Genomic DNA, 18,495 nt, shown 5'->3' on the forward strand with positions numbered 1-18,495 from the left:
CAATGCCTGTCAATGTCAACAGAGTTTCTCCAGTCTGTGCTTTGCTCTAGGCTACAGTACGGCATAAAAGGATCTAAGCCAACATGGGAATACACACACACACACACACACACACACACACGCTTACCCAGAGGGGCAACAGTCAAATTAAACCCACCTGCTTTGACTCACAAAGGCAGCAGGATAAATTTAGCCCCTATAAAAAAGTACAATGTTTCCTACACGGCCACTAAATGAGTTTTTGACATCTATATATAAAAAAGGCAAATAGGCCAAGGTGACTGAACAGTTGAATAGTTGCATGAACACGACGACAAACAGGAAACTAGCTATCCTCTGCCAAACAATTAGATTACAAAAGATTTTTTCGAAATCTACCATTTACCATCAAAATGTAAAAGTATCCTTGTATTTCCGCGGTTGCAGGACGTCCTGTATAGATTTGCTCAATTTTCTCACATTGCTATGGGGGTGCTGGCACCTGTGAACTCCCTGGAGAGAAAGACCATTAGAATATAGATTAAAGATGAATGTGTTGAAGACCTCTCAGCAACACAATCTGTTCTGCTGAGACACACTAGAGACAGATCAACCAATCAAATTGCAGCTATCAAAGTGAAAGTGGAGATGCTGATGGATATAGTCTGTTTTTTTTTTGTAGTATAAAGGACAAGGGATGTCCCAGGATGACCTTATAGGGATGGAAACTGTGTGCATATTAAGATTATTATTTGTTGAAACCACAATGGATGATTAATATCAAATGCAAAGTTCACAAATGAACAACTGTTCAACGGTTCAAAAATATTCATTTTATAGAAATAATTTGATACAAAAAAATCTTTTCAAATAAATCATGTTCTTTATTCTTCAAAGAATCCTAAATAAATGTATTAATGTTTCAACAAAAATATTAAGAAGCACAACTGTTTTCAAAATAAATTGATAATAATCAGAAATGTTTCTTAAACATCAAATCAGCATATTAAAATAAATTCTGAAGGATCACGTGACACTAAATACTGGAAAAATGATGCTGAAAATTCATCTTTGACATCACAGGAATAAATTACATTTTAAAATATATATATATAAAAAAATCAGTTATTTTAAATTGTAATAATATTTCACAATATTACTGTTTTACGCTTTTGTTTTTGTTGAATAAATGCAGCCTTGGTGAGCATAACAGACTTCTTTCAAAAACAGCAAAAAAGATCTTACCAAGGCCAAACTTTTGAATTGTAGTGTAACCAGAGATCATAGCGAATAAGGCACCAAAACAAGAGGAAAATGTGCTTTTGTATGCGTAGCAGAGATTTGAAATACCTGAGCATATGGCATCACGGCTGCCTCCTATAGTTTTCTTTAGACCTCCTCCCTTAGATACAGCACCAGCATATGTGCGTGTGCATATAAACGAGAGGGAATGTGTGCAACAAAACAAACATTACAGAGCAGATTATGTCTCTATTTCCATATGACATCAAGAGAAAATGGGGGGAAAAAAATGTTTCAAGTTTGTTTTAAAGAAAGAACTAAGGTGTCTATTCCATGGCTCATTTAAGTGAAGCCATAAATAAAAATCTAAAGACAAATGTTTGATGATATAAGTGACGTTTCTATCCCTTGTGTTTCAGATACTGCTGCACTGAACCCGTAGTTTCTATGCTATACATCAAGCGATGTCTCAAAAACCATTACATAAGAATAAGTATGTGCTAACTCTTTTAATAACATGTCTTTCCATTTATCTTTATGGTAAGCATTCTGCGGCTTCTGGATATTGAAACTGCGAGTCATAGATGCATCCATCAAATGCGGTCTTAGATGTTTAAAAGCTTAAGTGCACATTGTCAAATAAGACCTTGACTCCTGCTGCCTCCCATAACCTCCTGTCTTCCCCTCCCCCGTTCTTCATCTACTGCTGACAATCCCCCACACCGTTCGGCCTAGATGTAATTCACAGATGAATAATGGATGGACTTTCATCTCTCCTGGATTTGGGGTTCACTGCTCTAAGCTACTGTATCCGAGGCCGCTGCATTTAACATGAGATGTGGGATTCTCCTACAGTCCGCCTGACTGTATCTCTGTGTGCTAGTTTAGGCACAGTCCATTCCTGTTTTGAAATGTTTCACCTCAGTAGGAGGAAGAGATTTGTGATATCTTACTACGCCAACTCTTCTTTCATAAATACCTGTCCCTCAGCAACCATCATTTCACTTAAATGCATCAAACTTTTCTTTTCAAATGATTTTAGTATAAAAGCTGGCATTATTCTTAAAAGACAACATGAAATCAAAATTGATCCTAATTTTTTTTTATGAAGCAAGTGTCCTTGATTCGATTGTGCAGGGTTTATCAGTGTACATTTCTCTAAATAAATAAATAAAAAAGCTTTAATAAAAATTTTTTTTTTTTTACTCGGAAACAACTTTGGATAGATAGGAAAAAATTTAATTGTTAAATTAAATTAAATAGAGATACAATAAAAGAAATAAATATATAAATATGTAAAATAAAGATAAAAAATCCAAATAAAATAAAATATAGATAAAATAAGAAAAAATTAAAATAAAAAACAAAAATAAAAAATAAAGAAATAAAGAAAGAATAAAATCAACCAAATCAAATTCTGATAAATAAATGTGAAAAATCAAGTACCACTCTACATAATTTTTTCACTGAATATTCTGAAATTCCCACTGAATTCCTTGGAAATATGTCACATGAAATAAGTTAAATGTATCGTGAATGCAAGTTTATTTAACAGACAACATTTGAACTCTGCTAACCACTCATGTGTTTTTCCATCTTATAAACATCCTTCCCTAGCATAAATGTTTTAATATACAGAACAAATTCACTACATTTACAATAAACGTAATCCATGTTTATTTATGTCAGAGTTGATGCATTTCTTTCTCCACCAAGAAGGAAGTAAAAACAAACCAGCTAGTGCACAATTATCATAGTGCTCCACATCTGAGTAGCAGTCCATCAATAATGCAGGGTATGGGGGGTCTGGCACCAGGCTGATTCTGCGAAGCTAGCGGAACTCTTGAACTGCCTGGCCTCGTGTCCTTGGGCCAGCACAACCGGGGAACGGCGCACTCCCAAAGCTCCCCGATCGGAATCTGTGCTAATGAGAGCTTCTGCACCTCCACACGCATGCCGAATAATAACAACAACAACAAGACCTCCTACACTTAAAATAGCCCATCACAAGTCTATCAACGGCAGGTTAAGACAGGATGGAGGGAGACAAAACTAAAAATACACCTCCGCAACACAAGAGTTGCAGGTAGGAAAATAAGCCACTATTATTTGTGCAACAGCTTTAATTAATTGGATTACATGAACCTAGCATTCAAATGTTTTTAGGAAGGTTGTCCAGATGGTCAGTAAAATAGCTTATTCACACCTGATTAATTAGCAAACAAAGTAGTGAATGAAAGGCAAACGTAGTCAGATCTTTTTGAATACATATTGAAAAGCATTGTATTCATTGTGGCATTTGTGCATCAAGTGCACCTGAATAACTTAAATGGATAATAAAAAAAAGCCTGAGAACCAGACAATTTAGTCCATCAGAACACGTGTCTGTGAACTGTGTCCAGATTCAAAGTGGAAGTTATAGTATGATGCCGTTCGCTGCTCTTTGATCAGAACGAGCCCCAAACACTAATTACACTGGCTGCTCTCTCAGCAGGCAACAAGCTGTTCACAGCTCTCCATGACAAGAGCCCTGCTCAGCTTTAAATGAGCTGTGTGAGCGGCATATACAACATGCACACACACACACATATATATTATTATTTTTATTTTTTTCAATGTATCGTCAACTATTCACCATTAAAAAAAAAAATACAGTGACAACAATAGGATGGTATTTTAGTACCTGTATATCTTACTTTAAACCGGATTTTTCCTTAAAGGTACAGTAACTTTTTTGTTCAAAATTAACTATTTAAATAATGAGTCAATACATCTTCCAAAACGTATTTTGTCTTACTCTGATTCACTATGTTAAGCCTATTATTACAAGTGTTTATATTTTAGGCCTGAAGGGATGGTTTTCACAGGAAATTGCATACATGCGTTACTCACCCCTATGTGTCGCGTCATATCCGTAAATAGAGAAAAGTTGCTCTCTCTTTTTCTTTTTTTAGTTATGAGAAAGAACAATATTCATCTGCACAATCACAAAGAGACAAAGCACAACCACAATGTTCTTCCATAAAATACATGTAGTTTTGTTTGTTAACCGCCAGAGGGCCAAAAGTTACACAGTGTACCTTTAAGTGCACTAGATAATAATAATTAATAATATTAATTTACCAATCTAATTGAAGCATCAAAATCTGCTTTAAAATTGACTAATAACCACCATGACAATACAGGTGGCAATAACAAAAATGAGAAAAAGCCAAATATAATCTAACGTGTCATACAGTCGGGAACTTTGAATATCCTTTGAATGTTTTCACGGTAAATTATATAGGAATTTATAGATTTTACTTGCGATTTTCAACCATTTATAATTTTTCCACATATATGGTATGGTAATTTACAGTTAATCAATTAACAGGTTTTTCTTTTAGCATTTTCACAGTTTTTTTTTTCTGTAAAAATGACTAAATTACAGTGTAAAAAGATCATTATTTAAATGCACTTGACTCAAATGTATGTGACCCCCAGATACAAGATCCAAGGTCACCCAGTTCCCCTGCTTACTGCTCTATACAGAGCAGGACTCTAGATGGTTTCTTATGTCCCTGTGTTCATTGCAACCAGAAAGATCATTTCACCCCATCTCTCTCGCTCTATTATTGGAGATGTGCCCGAGCAGCCAGCCAACCAAGAGCTTAACCTATAGAGCAGAAGAAGATGCACACAATTGCCTTTCTGCCGGTATTGATTCAGCATCATTAAACCTTCAAAGGCTGGAGAATTCAATGTCTGAATCTTTCCATTCAAAGACCGAGACATAAAAAAAGAGATCTCAGATACTATAGTCCATGAAGAGACATGCTAAACCACTGAATGTATTTAAAGAATACTCAATGAGGAAAAATGCAAGGACTTGATTTTATCCATCTGGAACTGACTGGATTGTGAACACTGATTTCTAGGCTACATGAAAAGTGGTTGAAGGGGTTGAAAAATAAAAGGGCCATGTGATGTCAACTAAAAAAAAGAAAAAAAAAGAAAAAAAAAGAAAAGAAAGAGAGAATGGGCATGTGCCTCTTCCTATCTGTGGGCGGTTCTTGTCCAAAATAAACAGCAAAGTGTATACCACAGAGCTAGTTTCCCACAATTTTCTATTTGCACTGTGGCCATAAACACAAACACTCTCTATATCTTAATATCTAATATCACTCTCTGTATCTTTAAATGTAGTAATTTCTAGTCGTTTGCTGGCTTTAGCACATAACAGAGCTGACAACAGCACTAGCTTCACAAGCACAGCAAATCTCACTCATTAGACTTCATTCATAAAACATGAGCATAATGTTTTTTGTGTGTAAATCGTACATAAAACCATTCTGCCATACATTTTTGAATTCATGAAAGTGTTCATATTTTCAAAATCTTTGTACGAAAATAAGACGCTATTTTTTACCATAAATATATATAACAAAATGAATGAGTTAACTAAATGTGTGTTAACTGTGAAAATACATTTGACAAAAATGAACAAAAATGGGTACATTTTACATTTTATTGCAGATCTGTTTGTGAATTCTAAAGAAAGTTTTCAGAAAGGTCCATTTACTTGCAAATTACTTTTTTATAAATGAGGCCTATAGTTGTGTATTACTGCAGTTATTTTTCTGAATTAATGCTCAATTCGTCTGGCCAAAACAAAAGAAAGCAAGCAAGCAAGCTAGTGCTCATATTTATTTCAATGCGGTCTCGTCTTTAATTAAAACTGCAGGCTCAGACAAAAGGCCCGCAGTGCAGGTTAAATACTCCAAATCCATAAAAGTCTTGGAAGAAGCACACACAGGCCATTTAAATGCACTAACCGCAATTACATCTAAACTGATGAGTTTTAAACTGGCAAGTTAAAGGCATAGTTCACCCAAAAATGAAAATGCTGTCATCATTTACTCTTCCTCAAGTTGTTCCAAACCTGTATGATTTCCTTTCTTCTGCTAAACACAAAAGAAGATATTTTAAAGAAGGTTGGTAATTAAACAGTTGCTGGTCCCCATTGACTTCCATAGTATTTTTTTTTTCCTACTATAGAAGTCAATGGGGTCCATCAGTCGTTTGGTTACCGACTTTCTTCAAAATATCTTCTTTTGTGTTCAGCAGAAGAAAGAAAGTCATACAGGTTTGGAACAACTTGAGGAAGAGTAAATGATGACAGCATTTTCATTTTTGGGTGAACTAGCCCTTTAAGCAGAGAGACATGACTACAATGTTATGAATCGCTCACTGGTGGGAGTCAGATGACCTTTAGGTAACCATGGGCAAACCATTACTATTACAAAATAGTGTCTTGGCAAACCCCTCTGGCTTAAATTCATATTTACACATGCTAATGAGCTTTGTTTGCCACAAATGTGCCATTTACTCCGCTCACAAGTGATATGTTAGCATGTTGTTCAGCTAATGACCCAAAACTCAAATCAACATAAAATATTGTAAAATAGTTTTATTTTCATTTTTAATCAGACCGAATCACTTTTATTAATGCTTTTTGGTATTCTGTATATCACTGAACTTGGATTCCTTTCTTTATGCTTCCCTTAAAATGGGAATCATCTTAAAATGGAAGGCAGCACACTAGGTTTCGGTACACTAAGGGCCGGTTCACACTGAACTTGTTTTTGCTAGAGACATGTTTTTAAAAGTTTAGAAATTTTTAGAAAGCAATGTCATGTGCGAGACGCTGCATTAGACATGAGGGGCGAGAGTGATGGTTAAAGACGTCCGTCTAGCGCGTTTACATTGAAAAAGTAGCACAGTGGGATGGAAAAAAGCATTCTTTGTGATTGGCCCCTAAGTTTGCCACAAATAAAGGGGTCTTGCATAAGGGTCCACAGCAAGTTTACAGTGATCTTTCATCCTCTGTCTTTCAAAGCATTTATAAAAACACTCACGTACATCAGTCCTATTTCCGTGCTCAAACGCTTTAGCATACTGAGTCGATCTGTGTTCCTGACACTCTGAACTGCCCCTCTCTCAATATTGAGCCTTCAATATGACTCTATCAAATCAAGCCAGAGAGAAAGAGAAAGAGGGCCGTAATAACCCAATAAATTGCCTCCCTGGGGCACCAGTGTGTTCACAGAATATCAAAACTCCTCTTTCTTACACTCTGCAGAATGTGAAGGAAAAAAGCTTCCTCGTAAATCTAGCGGCGGTAATTAGTGTTCCGGGGGAGGTTTATTTAATAAAATCATCACTTGATCTCAACAGACTTTGACATTGCAAACCTGTATGTGAAAAACTACTGCGTTAAGCCTCACAAATCACGTTAAGAGTTTTGATAGACATGAAACTTAATATAAAAGCCACATGACAGGTGCTTCAATAAGTCTGTCTATTTTTCAGCTCTATTTTACTCTCTTTCATTCTCCATCAATCCACTTTCCCTACAGAGGGATATCAAAGCGGTTTAAAAAAGGAAAGGAAGAGACTGCACCACAGCTGTGGCGATACTGGAAACTGTGTGAGGCTTTGGATGAATGCTGGGAAAGCGAGGAAGCCATTGATCTTTATGGATTAGTTCTGATATGCTGGGTTTAGACACGGGCATTACAATACCATATGCTGGCCACATTACCATTATGATTTGAATTATCTTAATCCTGTGCTTGCACGACATCACAACTGTTATTCAGTTGATCTCCCACTTGAATTTAAAAGGTAAAAAGTATTCAAGGTATGTGTTCTGGTTCTTAGATATTACTTAAAGGCATAGTTCACCCAAAAATGAAAATTCTGTCTTCATTTACTCACCCTCAAGTTGTTCCAAACTTACGGAGCCTCTAAAGGGACATGGTGAAAATATGAGATGGATGAGAAGTGTTCCTTGCATTCCAACTTTTGCTTTCCGCCGAGCAACTTTGGGTTCATCCGCAAAGAGCTCAAAAGGTTTAGAGAGTGAACGCAAAGTTTCTTGGGGGAACGCAAAACATTTGCGAGAGAATGCAAAAGCATTGGCTTATTATTTTTCCTCCAATCTCATTTTTTCCCCCATCACCATGTCCCTTTAGAGGCTCTGTACAAACCTGTATGAGTTTCTTTCTTCCGCTGAACACAAAAGAAGATATTTTGAAGAATGTTGGTAACCAAACAGTTCATGTGCCCCATTGCCTTCCATATTATGAGTGTTTTTAAATATTAAATGTGAATTTAATGTATTTAAAGGGGAAAAAAGGGGGGAAAAAAGGGGAAAATAGGCCATAAGCATGCACAATTCTATATCGAATATTGATCAAATGTATCCATCCAATTTCAATAAATTAAAAACAAAAAATAAAATTTGCAATATTAGTCTATACCGTTTTTTTTCACACAAAAAAAAGAAATATATATATATATATATATATAATAATACTTCATGTGTTTGAGTAAATCACGTTCACATGCAACCTGTGTATTAAAGTAATGTAAACCAGGGCGATTATATGCATGAAAGAGAATTTTGTATGCCAGTGAGCAAAGCCCAGTTAAAATGCAGCTCAGGCTTTCCCTCTTTTCCCCCCAAAACGTTTTTAACACAATAAATCTGTTTTCCTGACGAACAGACATGCCAACTTTTCTTTCATTTCCCACCTCAACGGAACCCTGAATTCCAAAAACAAGGTCAAAGTGGCCTCCACACACACACAGAGTCTGACAGAGACATTCAGAAGCACTGACTGGAAAGAACATCTCTTCTTTAGTTTGACAGGACCTTACACACACACACACACACACACCATCTCCTGAGGGCTGTTAGTTTTTAGTTCCCCGATAGATGGATGCTAAACTGTGTGGAACTTTTACAGGTGCCTGGCACTGTTATTAATGGCTTGCTCAGTCTTGTTTCTGGCAAAATATTCTGTCCTATTGCTCATGACCCAGTTAACTGACTCATAGGACACTTTAGACTAAAATTCACATCATATAATTTCATAGCACACAAAGCCTGTTGTGTCATGCTTTGCCATGTAATAACACCACAAGAAATCAAGTCATAAAACAGCGAAACTGATACTCTGGCTAGAGGAGTGGATTCATAAAATACTTCAAAGATCACCAGTAACGCCTCTAACCAAACACTCACCTTGACATATACGCATACGCTACATAGGAGGCAAAAATATTAATTTACAAGTACTAGAACAACATCCTCACTTTGAGACTAAATGACCTGAAACCCAAGAACTTTGTTTACTACTTTGCGACAGTGCTTTAGATAAACCATTTCCCCACCACACCCCGTCACCCTCACGCCTCATGTATTAATTATAGCTATGCCGAGCTGCCCCACTGTCTTGCAAAAGATGTGGCAGTGCTGCTGAAATGTCCTCTATTTATAGTAAGGAGTTCGTTCTAGGGTGGTGGGGACGAGTACGGGATGGAAAAAGGGTTTGGTCGGTTACATGTTCAGAAGGGATTTTCCTTACCTTCTATGGATGGGGCCTGGTCCTGGGCCGCATACAGCATCTCCTTGAAAGCCTGCGTCAGAAAAATAGATACGATAATGATGAGATCACAGTCTTGTGGTACAGGTCAGTGGGGCAATGATGTACAGTATTCTTACACACTCCATTAAAGCAACTTGTTATGGCAAAGACGGTTCACTTGGCTGGCTATGTAAGCTAATTGAGGTTACTTCAAATGTTGACCTAATATGCTATAAGGCCATCTAGCATGCTTTTGTTACTTTAAACATGAATATTAAACTCTTTGTGTGAAATGTCTTTCAGTTCTCTGGGAATACGGTTACCTACTTCTGTTAGCATGTCATTAACCTAGAAGATAATGAAAATCGCTGGACAAATCGCTGGATTCTCAAAGATGATTCACCTTTAGGGCTGCCTCAGTAATTTGAATGCATTTCATTTCATGTCAATAAGGTTATTCTCAGTGATGGGTGCGGTTTCATTCAAGATGGGAGATAATGCAGCATTATGAAAAAAGTGTAAAGCATCTCAAAGTTAAAATGTACATGCTAGAATGTTTTTTCTTCATGCAAAGTTAGGGGCAATTAAATTTTTACCTGAATTATTTCCACATTCATTCATTAATTGGAATACTGCATATAAAGGTAAAAGGTACCCAAGCTATTTCAACATTTTGGAAACTCCTCCAGCTCAAATGGTTTTTTTTTATTTATATATATATATATATATATATATATATATATATATATATATATATATATATATATATATATATATTTTTTTTTTTTTTTTTTTTTTTTTTTTTTTCCTGAAGAAAGACACACATAAATAGTGATGAAAGCCATTGGTGACTGTTCAAAAATGGGAAAAGCACTTTTTCCCCTCAAGTTTACATGCCAGTAACTCAATTAAGATATCTTAATATTCTTTTATATTTTGGTTTTTAACAAACATTTCTTTTGGTATCTTAATTTTAAATGCCCTATATGGATCAATCCCAGAGATATGGAGATCTTTATGCGGCTTCATAAGTAAATTGTGTAAATTTTCAGTGGTAAAAAAACAAATGTGGTTCACTTTGCACACAGCTGATACTTATTGCATTTAAAGGGGAATGTCTCAACAACAAATAATGTTGAAACTAGAAATGTATCTTGTTTACCTCTATCAAAACAATTGCATACAACATGCCTCTCTCTTTTTTTCTTTTTTGTTACTAAAGTAAACAGATTTTAGTAATGGACCTACCCATCTCTGTGTAAAAATAAAATAATGATGCTGCCATGTTTCTAATGTCATTTTGACTCGGAAAAATACATGTATGACATTTCATATTTTGGATTTATGTATTTCTTTCACCACAAAAAAAAAAAAAAAAAAGGATCAAAATAAAAAATTATATAGGGACCTCTGGTTGAGTTGACATGGAATGACCCAAATAATATTTTTTACATGATTAAAACAAGGTAATTTAGCCAATCAAGCTAATTTTCTTTACCTGACAAAATATATTTTACAATGGAGGATTACAGACTCACTTCTCTAAATAAATAAACAAATAAATAATAAGATCTATTGGATGAAGCCCACAAAAACATTTATCAGCACTCAGGGGGCGAAACATTATCTGGTGATTTTCTACACAAGCTCATGTCAGTGCGGGGAACTGCTCAGACAATATATAGCATAAATTGAAATGCATATCTTGACACAACAAAAGACGAATCGCAATCAAGAACATTTATTTGCTAAGCAGAAGACATCCCTAGATCAAGCTGAATGCTAACCAAGACAATTAGGGCTGTATGGATGCTATGAAGACTTCTTTTCACTATAAACAAATCTCACACTCAAGGTCAAAGCCTGGCCAGTGTGTCCGCCAATGAAATAAGAGAATCGCTGCATTGCCATGGCAATAATGATGATGACACAAAGGCTAGACGTGCTCTCTGGAGTATTCAAGTTATACAACCAATAACTGAAACCAGGATACATGCGCACTATACATCTGCTCTTCCTTCAGAAATATGTGTGCATGCGTCTGTGTGAGATTTGGCCAGATCTTTGCGTCCAGCGAGCCTGACAGCAGATGTCATCCCAGTGGGAGAGGGAGCACAAGTCGCTGTGTGTATATGTGTCTGTGTGTGTAAGTGTGTGTCAGTGCATGTGTGAACAGCAGGTCTGTGAAGTCAGCCAGCAAAGATCCATACATCCCAGCCAGTAAGCAGACCTGCTGCTTTGAAGAATATGAAGAAACAAGCCACATATTCTATATATATACACACACAGGCAAGATATTGCTCATACTTAGGGTTAGTGATTTACTCTAAACCCATTATCTAAATTCATTTAAGCTTAAAAACGTGTACTCCTCAGACATGAATTATACCTCAAATGATCATAATAACATTTTCCACCAGTGGACAATAAAACAGGCTAAATAAATCTTATAGATGTACATTAAAGGAAGGATCAAAGTCATATTTAGGGATCACAAATATTTGTGGGTGCATGGGATCTACAGATTTTGCAATCTGCAAAAGCCCCACATTTCCTAACAATGCCTTAGCAACAGCCCAGAACACACTAGCAACCACATAGCAACACACATTCATTTTCTCCACGAGGAAATTGATTTTGAACAATAACTTAAAACCTTTTAAGACTGACCTACTAGGTTGTTAATCCATATTTGTTTCTGCTCAACTGTCAGCCTGCGTTATTTCTGGTTATTTTTTTAATAATCATTTCAACAGCAGAATTCCTGGTGAAAAACTAAATTACCCATGATTCTGTACAGAAAATTACACCAATCAGAGAGTTTAAAAAAGCAACACACTCCGAAAGAGCTTTTTAGCTCCGCCCACTCCCATGAAGCACCGCAAATTATGTAATCTCCCTATGCTTTCAAAATATTGAAATACTCTATATTTGCATATTTTGCAATTAACTTAAAATATATTGTTTTTATGTATAATCAATATTCGTAAATATTTTACGGTATACTCCTCCATCGTTTTTAATTTGATTATGCTGTTTCCAATGCTTCATGGGATTGTAGTTCTTTCCCTCACTAAAGCCGTTAACAGTTTTGTCTCTATATTTTTGTTTGATTTTTTTTGCTTCAAATCAAAGTTTGTAGATTCACCTCATAGCTGATTGGCCTGGTTCATGGCTTATAACTTAACTTAAACAAAGACTTTTTAAAAATCCCTATGGGAGAAATTAATAAAAAAAAAAATCTGGAACCAGTGCTGCTGAATAAGGCACTCTATTAGCAACTGCATAGCAACACCCTAGCAACGCCCATAAACACACCATCTTTCTCACTCTCTCTCTTTCTCCCTTCTTAGTCAGGCTTAAAAGTCAAATAAAAGCGATTTAGCTATTTAATATGCACAGCCCAAAGTCAGTGTGAATCCTAATTCATTTATCACTCAATCAGTTTGTCAATTTATCAACAGAAAGACTAAACGATTCATCAACCTTCTTTCACCCTTCTACTACTGCAATGCTCTTTCCATCTTAACATGTAATTCACTTGATATTTCAAGGTCATCCTTTAAATATGTTATGTAAAGTATAAAACAATAAATATTTTGTCTCGTTCAAAGTTTTAATGGAAGGACTAGGTATAAGGAAGTTTGTCCCTTTAAGAAGTTCATTCTTTGTAAGTTTCCTAAAGCCAGTTTATGGACTCAGTTTTATTGCTCAGAGCCTGTGCGGCTGCTTCACATTGACTTTCTGTGGCGCTGTCAGCCACTGGAGGCAAAGCAATACATGAGCAGAGACAGAGTCCATAGTTATCATGGCTTAACTGCTCACAGAGGGACTTCAATGACCAAACATTAATAAATTGGGCTTTTCTTTGGGATACACTCTATAAGACAGAGCTATATCACATTGTATTAAATGTAGCTGAAAAAAGACGTTCGTCTTCATCTTGGAAATCAGAGCTTAGACTCTCACTACTGCACAATCTGTCACTGTATGAAAAATAGAGCCAGACAGTTCATTGATAAGGCTGTACAGTGCTGGAAAGGATATTGCTAATCTGTCTGTGTCACAAACGGTATAAACACAGTTCACAAATCCATTTAACATTCCCTGTAGTGTCAAATGACAGGCTGAACATTGTGAATTAAACTATTTTCCTTGAGTCCTTTGTCTTGTCCTTGACAGATCAAGCTGGAATCTCACTGCAGTCCGTTCACACATGCAGATTGGCACATGCGGCCAGTAACTGAGGTTTGACGGTGAAAGTCAGATGCAACAGATATAGAGGCACCATGCCACTAAATCACTTGAGAATATCTGCATGTCATTTCTATTAAATGGTCAAAGACTAATCAATCTGCCAAACTATGTGAAAACAAAGAATTACTACAGAATAGACTGGATAAATACATTTTGTTTAGAATAGTCGCAGTAGATGTTTGCCTGGGTTCTCCGTCTGATTACAGATTCAGTGCTCCAGACAAAGGAATTCTCCTGCTTTGCGCCAAGACGCATGCTGAAGCCCTGACCATCCATCATCACACAACAAATACCATTGATTTATTGTCTAACTGTGCAGTCAGTCAATAATTTCACAGCACAGAAACAATAAATAAATCAACATGAGAATAAAATCTGGCTTGAAATCCTTCATTATTCAACAGTTTGAATGACCAGTTCAACATTTTTTTTTTTTCAAAACTAATTACATGACAGTCACTAATACTACTACAAATAATAATAATAATAATTCCTCAATTCATTTTAATTGAGAATGTTCTTCTGATTCATTTTAAATGAGAATGAAATTGATTTATTTTAGGCAGAATTACATCCTCCTAAAGCTGAGGCTTGATAGTGGGGCATGTTATATTTAGCGATGGATATACCATGAATCTCTCGGAGCTCTTTCCTTTGTTCATAATTCATAAAACTAATGGTGGATGGAAACCTTGGAAACCATGGACTGAAGCTGTATTTAACCTTTTGTTAATGAAGAAAAATTTGTGCATTATTATACCTACTATGTATTATACTATTATACCATTATTATATGTTGTGGAAATTATGCATAAATTTCTTGTTGTTTTTTTAATATTATATTATATTTAATAAGAACAATCAGAAATCATGATTATCCATTTACTATATATACATTATATGCTGGTAGAAAGAAAGAAAGAAAGAAAGAAAGAAAGAAAGAAAGAAAGAAAGAAAGAAAGAAAGAAAGAAAGAAAGAAAGAAAGAAAGAAAGAAAGAAAAAGATTTCTCAGCAGAAATACTTTGAACTCAGCAAATTAATTGATGCAGACATAAAGTGGGCGAGCAACCTAATTACATAAAATGACCTTTCTGGCTTAATTCCAAAACAATAAAAAAAAAAAAAAGGGAAGAATTTAGGCGAGTTCACTTAATATAACTTTACAATTCTGTTATATTGAAACAGAATTGATTATATAGATAGTTTCTTATTATTATTAATTTAAGTGATTCTTCTTTGTGCCAAATGTGCAGGCAGGTGATTGGCGATGCTCCAGACATGTGAGAGTGTCAAGAAACCAGAATAAAATCAATAACTGAAATTTGAAAAAGGAACAAAAAACATTAAAATATACAAACATAAATAAAATTGTCCAGATGTAAAAGCTGCCAAAGGGTCCCTCATTAATACCAAAGACCCTGAAGAGACAATTAATTATGAAATTATCATGTAGTAGGCTATGTATTGTGATTCAATACAAAAAACAAAAAAAAAAGTGAATTTAGCAATTGATTATTTTCCAGAAACATCATTACTTGACCTTATGTCTGATACGATTTATTATTTTTATTATTTTAAATACATGCAGCCAGGTCATTTAACTTAAGCCTGTAACCCATCTTTCTTTGCTTCCACATATTTACACTAATATTTACACTATTCAAATCAATCCGCTGAAGTTTTGCTCCGCAAATCTGACACAGGCTTCTGGAACCTCTGAGTTGCTTCTCAATCTCTAGACTAGGACGCAACTACGGACTACATGCACCATGTAAAATTCATACATAAATCTCTCACCTCGTATTGAATATATTGTTTCCTCCATTCTGGAGTAATATGGGCGGACAGGTGCTCCGCAAACTTCATGCTGGCGGAGCAGATATCCACAGTCGGACTATAATAATATCCTCGGGTCGGGCAGCGGCTTCTTTGGGGCTTTTGTTATTTCTGTCACTAAGTTACGGAGCCTCATGCGTTGCGTTGCTTTCCGCTCTGTCTAAATCAAGTCCGGTCTATCACAGTCCACTATTCCCCGGTCCCACATATTACCCCGTTCAAAGTAAAACCCGCAACTTAGGGACTAAAAGAAACCTCGTCCGACTCCCCAAAACAGGTGCCTGAATGACAGCGCTACAGCCCCGGTGCGGGCGAATCTGGGAGTGACTTTCTCTCTCCAGACTCTCTGGGCGTTTGTAAGCTGTTGTCCGCCATCAGCGCGCGCTGAGTGAGTGAGCGAGTGAGTGAAAGACGCATGTGCGTCACCGCGCACCGCGAGGCGCGTTTACAAATAGGCATGTTGTTTGTGATTAATCATGCCCTTTGGCTTAATATTTTCGATATAAAGTTTAACTTTTTATTATTGTTGTATTTTAAAGCCTGGTTTCAAAGACAAATTAAGTAAGACTTAACATTTAAGTAACTTTTGTTGACGTGCCTTAGGAAAAAAAAAAAACATTACTGGTGTGCATATTTTAAGATATGTTAGTGCAAGTTGCTTTCAGTTAAAACAGCTCTGGCATTTTAGACTAAAATGCTTAAGCCTTGTTTGTGAAACCAGGAGTAAATATTATATTGATTTCTTAATAGTGAAGAAGCTGTAAAAACAATTAAAGTTTTAATAAGTAGCCTATAATCTTGCAAATATTTTTCAACATATTGTATACATGATCTTGTGTATGTATGTATATATATATATATATATATATATATATATATATATATATATATATATATATATATATATATGGTTAGATAATTATTTGTATTTATTTGTTATAATATGATTATAGTTATGTTAATATTAATATAATGATGCTTATGACATAATTATGATATATTGATATAATAGGCTATGCCAAAATTCTATAATTTAGCCTACACATTCTTTCCCATCTTGGTTGATGGTGGTGGTTTATTTCTTGGAAAAACAGACATTTTATAAGAAGCTGACCTATTTATCTCTATATTTAGCATACAAGAGAGCATAAACACTTTCAAAAAGTACAAAAAACATCACTAAATATATCAATGTATTGTATATATCAGGATTAAAATGACATTAATGATTTAAATACTCAATAAACAAAAAGAAAGTTAAAATTAGACATCCAGCAGGCCATCTGTGCCCTTCACTCGTGTTTATGTTAAACATATTTACTTACATTTTACTGATGTATTGCTTGCTGACTCAAGGCCATAGAGAGCTGATTTATGCCTACAGCTTTATGTTGTAATATTTTTGCACACCAGGGTGGCGAATTTAGCCTTCTGGGCAACAGTTTCGGACTACTACCGTTCTCCAACCAGAAATGTATATTAAAAAATTACAGTTTAAAAAAAAATGGTTAAATTAAATATTTTATAAAAATCTAACAATTTAGTTAATGAGCAAGGGACATTGCGCTGGCAGGAATAACAGCGAGATTCGCCTGGGAAAATGTGATTTGTGTGTCATCTAGTGGACAATGTTTGCATTGCAAAAATCTTTTTTTGCATCGCAAAAAAGAAATTAATATCAGGAAATGACCACTAAGAAAAGTTTGTTGTAAATGTAAATTAAATGTTTGTAGCCCTTCTGGGTTTGACTTGAAATTCTGCCTGCGTTCTGAGTTCTTTGAAATTGCAATGGCCAATATTTCATATTATGTCATATATAGTACAGCAAGATCTATAGTAATATATGTAATAGATGAAACGTCTATAAAGTTCGTGAACGGTTGCAATATTGATTTTGATTTAATTTCATGCGTTTACTCTACTGTAAAACGGTAGGACCTAAAAAACCGGTCGCAGGACGCACTCGTGCCTATTATTGTGTCGTACAACTCACGGACCAATTCTCAAAACAAGTCCGACTGAATCGGATTACGGATAACGTACTGTAGCAGTCCACTGTCTGCGCTGGTGTTATTAGTAATTAATAATAATTAAAGCACAAATACTGTTGATTACCCCTATAAGGCATCTTCATTATCTTCAATGGCGTCCCGATCTCCGTCCTCCTCCCCAGACTCAGCGACAGGCTCCGGTACTGATCCAGCCCGGCCTGACACCGGAGAGCCGCTCGGTGGAGGATCCGACTCGGATTCAGATTTCGGATTAGGGAAGTTTGATTGTGGTTCTGCGGATACAGCGCTTCGACTAGACGGAGCAGAACTGGAGAATGAGTTCGAGGTGGCAGCGGACCGGGTCAGAGATCTCGCCCAGACAGCCAGTAGAGAGCAGCTGCTGTATCTGTACGCCAGGTTCAAACAGGTAAACAGAGCCTACTTGTCGTTTCTTTTAGTTTTTACCATATCTGATACTGCACAATCATAATAGCAGCTAAGTTAAATGTAAACGAGATCTCCCGCAACACGATACGAAGCGTTGAGATTATTTGGTGAGTTTTTATTTACTTCTATATTTTTGGTTACACTTTATTTTAAGGTGTCATTGTTACAGTGTAATTATACATTTAAGGACTGACTAATAGGTCATGTAAATTAACAACATGTACTTACATTCGGGTTAGGGTAGGATTAGGGTTTGGTTTAGGCTTAGTTCGTGTAATTATGCATAATTTACTGTTATTGCTGTGGTAAGTACATGTAACATATGTAA

At 35.7% G+C, this 18,495-nt stretch overlaps 2 protein-coding genes across 2 annotated transcripts in view; one reads left to right on the forward strand and one right to left on the reverse strand.

Moving 5' to 3' along the window:
• xpr1a (xenotropic and polytropic retrovirus receptor 1a) overlaps positions 1-15,876 on the reverse strand; it is a 68,239-nt gene extending 52,363 nt beyond the window's left edge. The window contains exons 1-2 of the mRNA XM_079897844.1: positions 15,691-15,876; positions 9,636-9,687 (exon numbers count right to left, since the gene is read on the reverse strand). Of these exons, the coding sequence (XP_079753970.1) occupies positions 9,636-9,687; positions 15,691-15,759 (121 nt within the window). The 5' untranslated portion in view covers positions 15,760-15,876. The remainder of the gene's footprint in view (positions 1-9,635; positions 9,688-15,690) is intronic.
• A 1,819-nt stretch (positions 15,877-17,695) lies between these two features.
• acbd6 (acyl-CoA binding domain containing 6) overlaps positions 17,696-18,495 on the forward strand; it is a 34,167-nt gene continuing 33,367 nt past the window's right edge. The window contains exon 1 of the mRNA XM_079897845.1: positions 17,696-18,147. Coding sequence (XP_079753971.1) covers positions 17,872-18,147 — 276 coding nt within the window. The 5' untranslated portion in view covers positions 17,696-17,871. The remainder of the gene's footprint in view (positions 18,148-18,495) is intronic.

The sequence above is a fragment of the Squalius cephalus genome (assembly GCF_949319135.1).
Source record: "Squalius cephalus genome assembly, chromosome: 16".
NCBI classification, from domain to species: Eukaryota; Metazoa; Chordata; class Actinopteri; order Cypriniformes; family Leuciscidae; genus Squalius; species Squalius cephalus.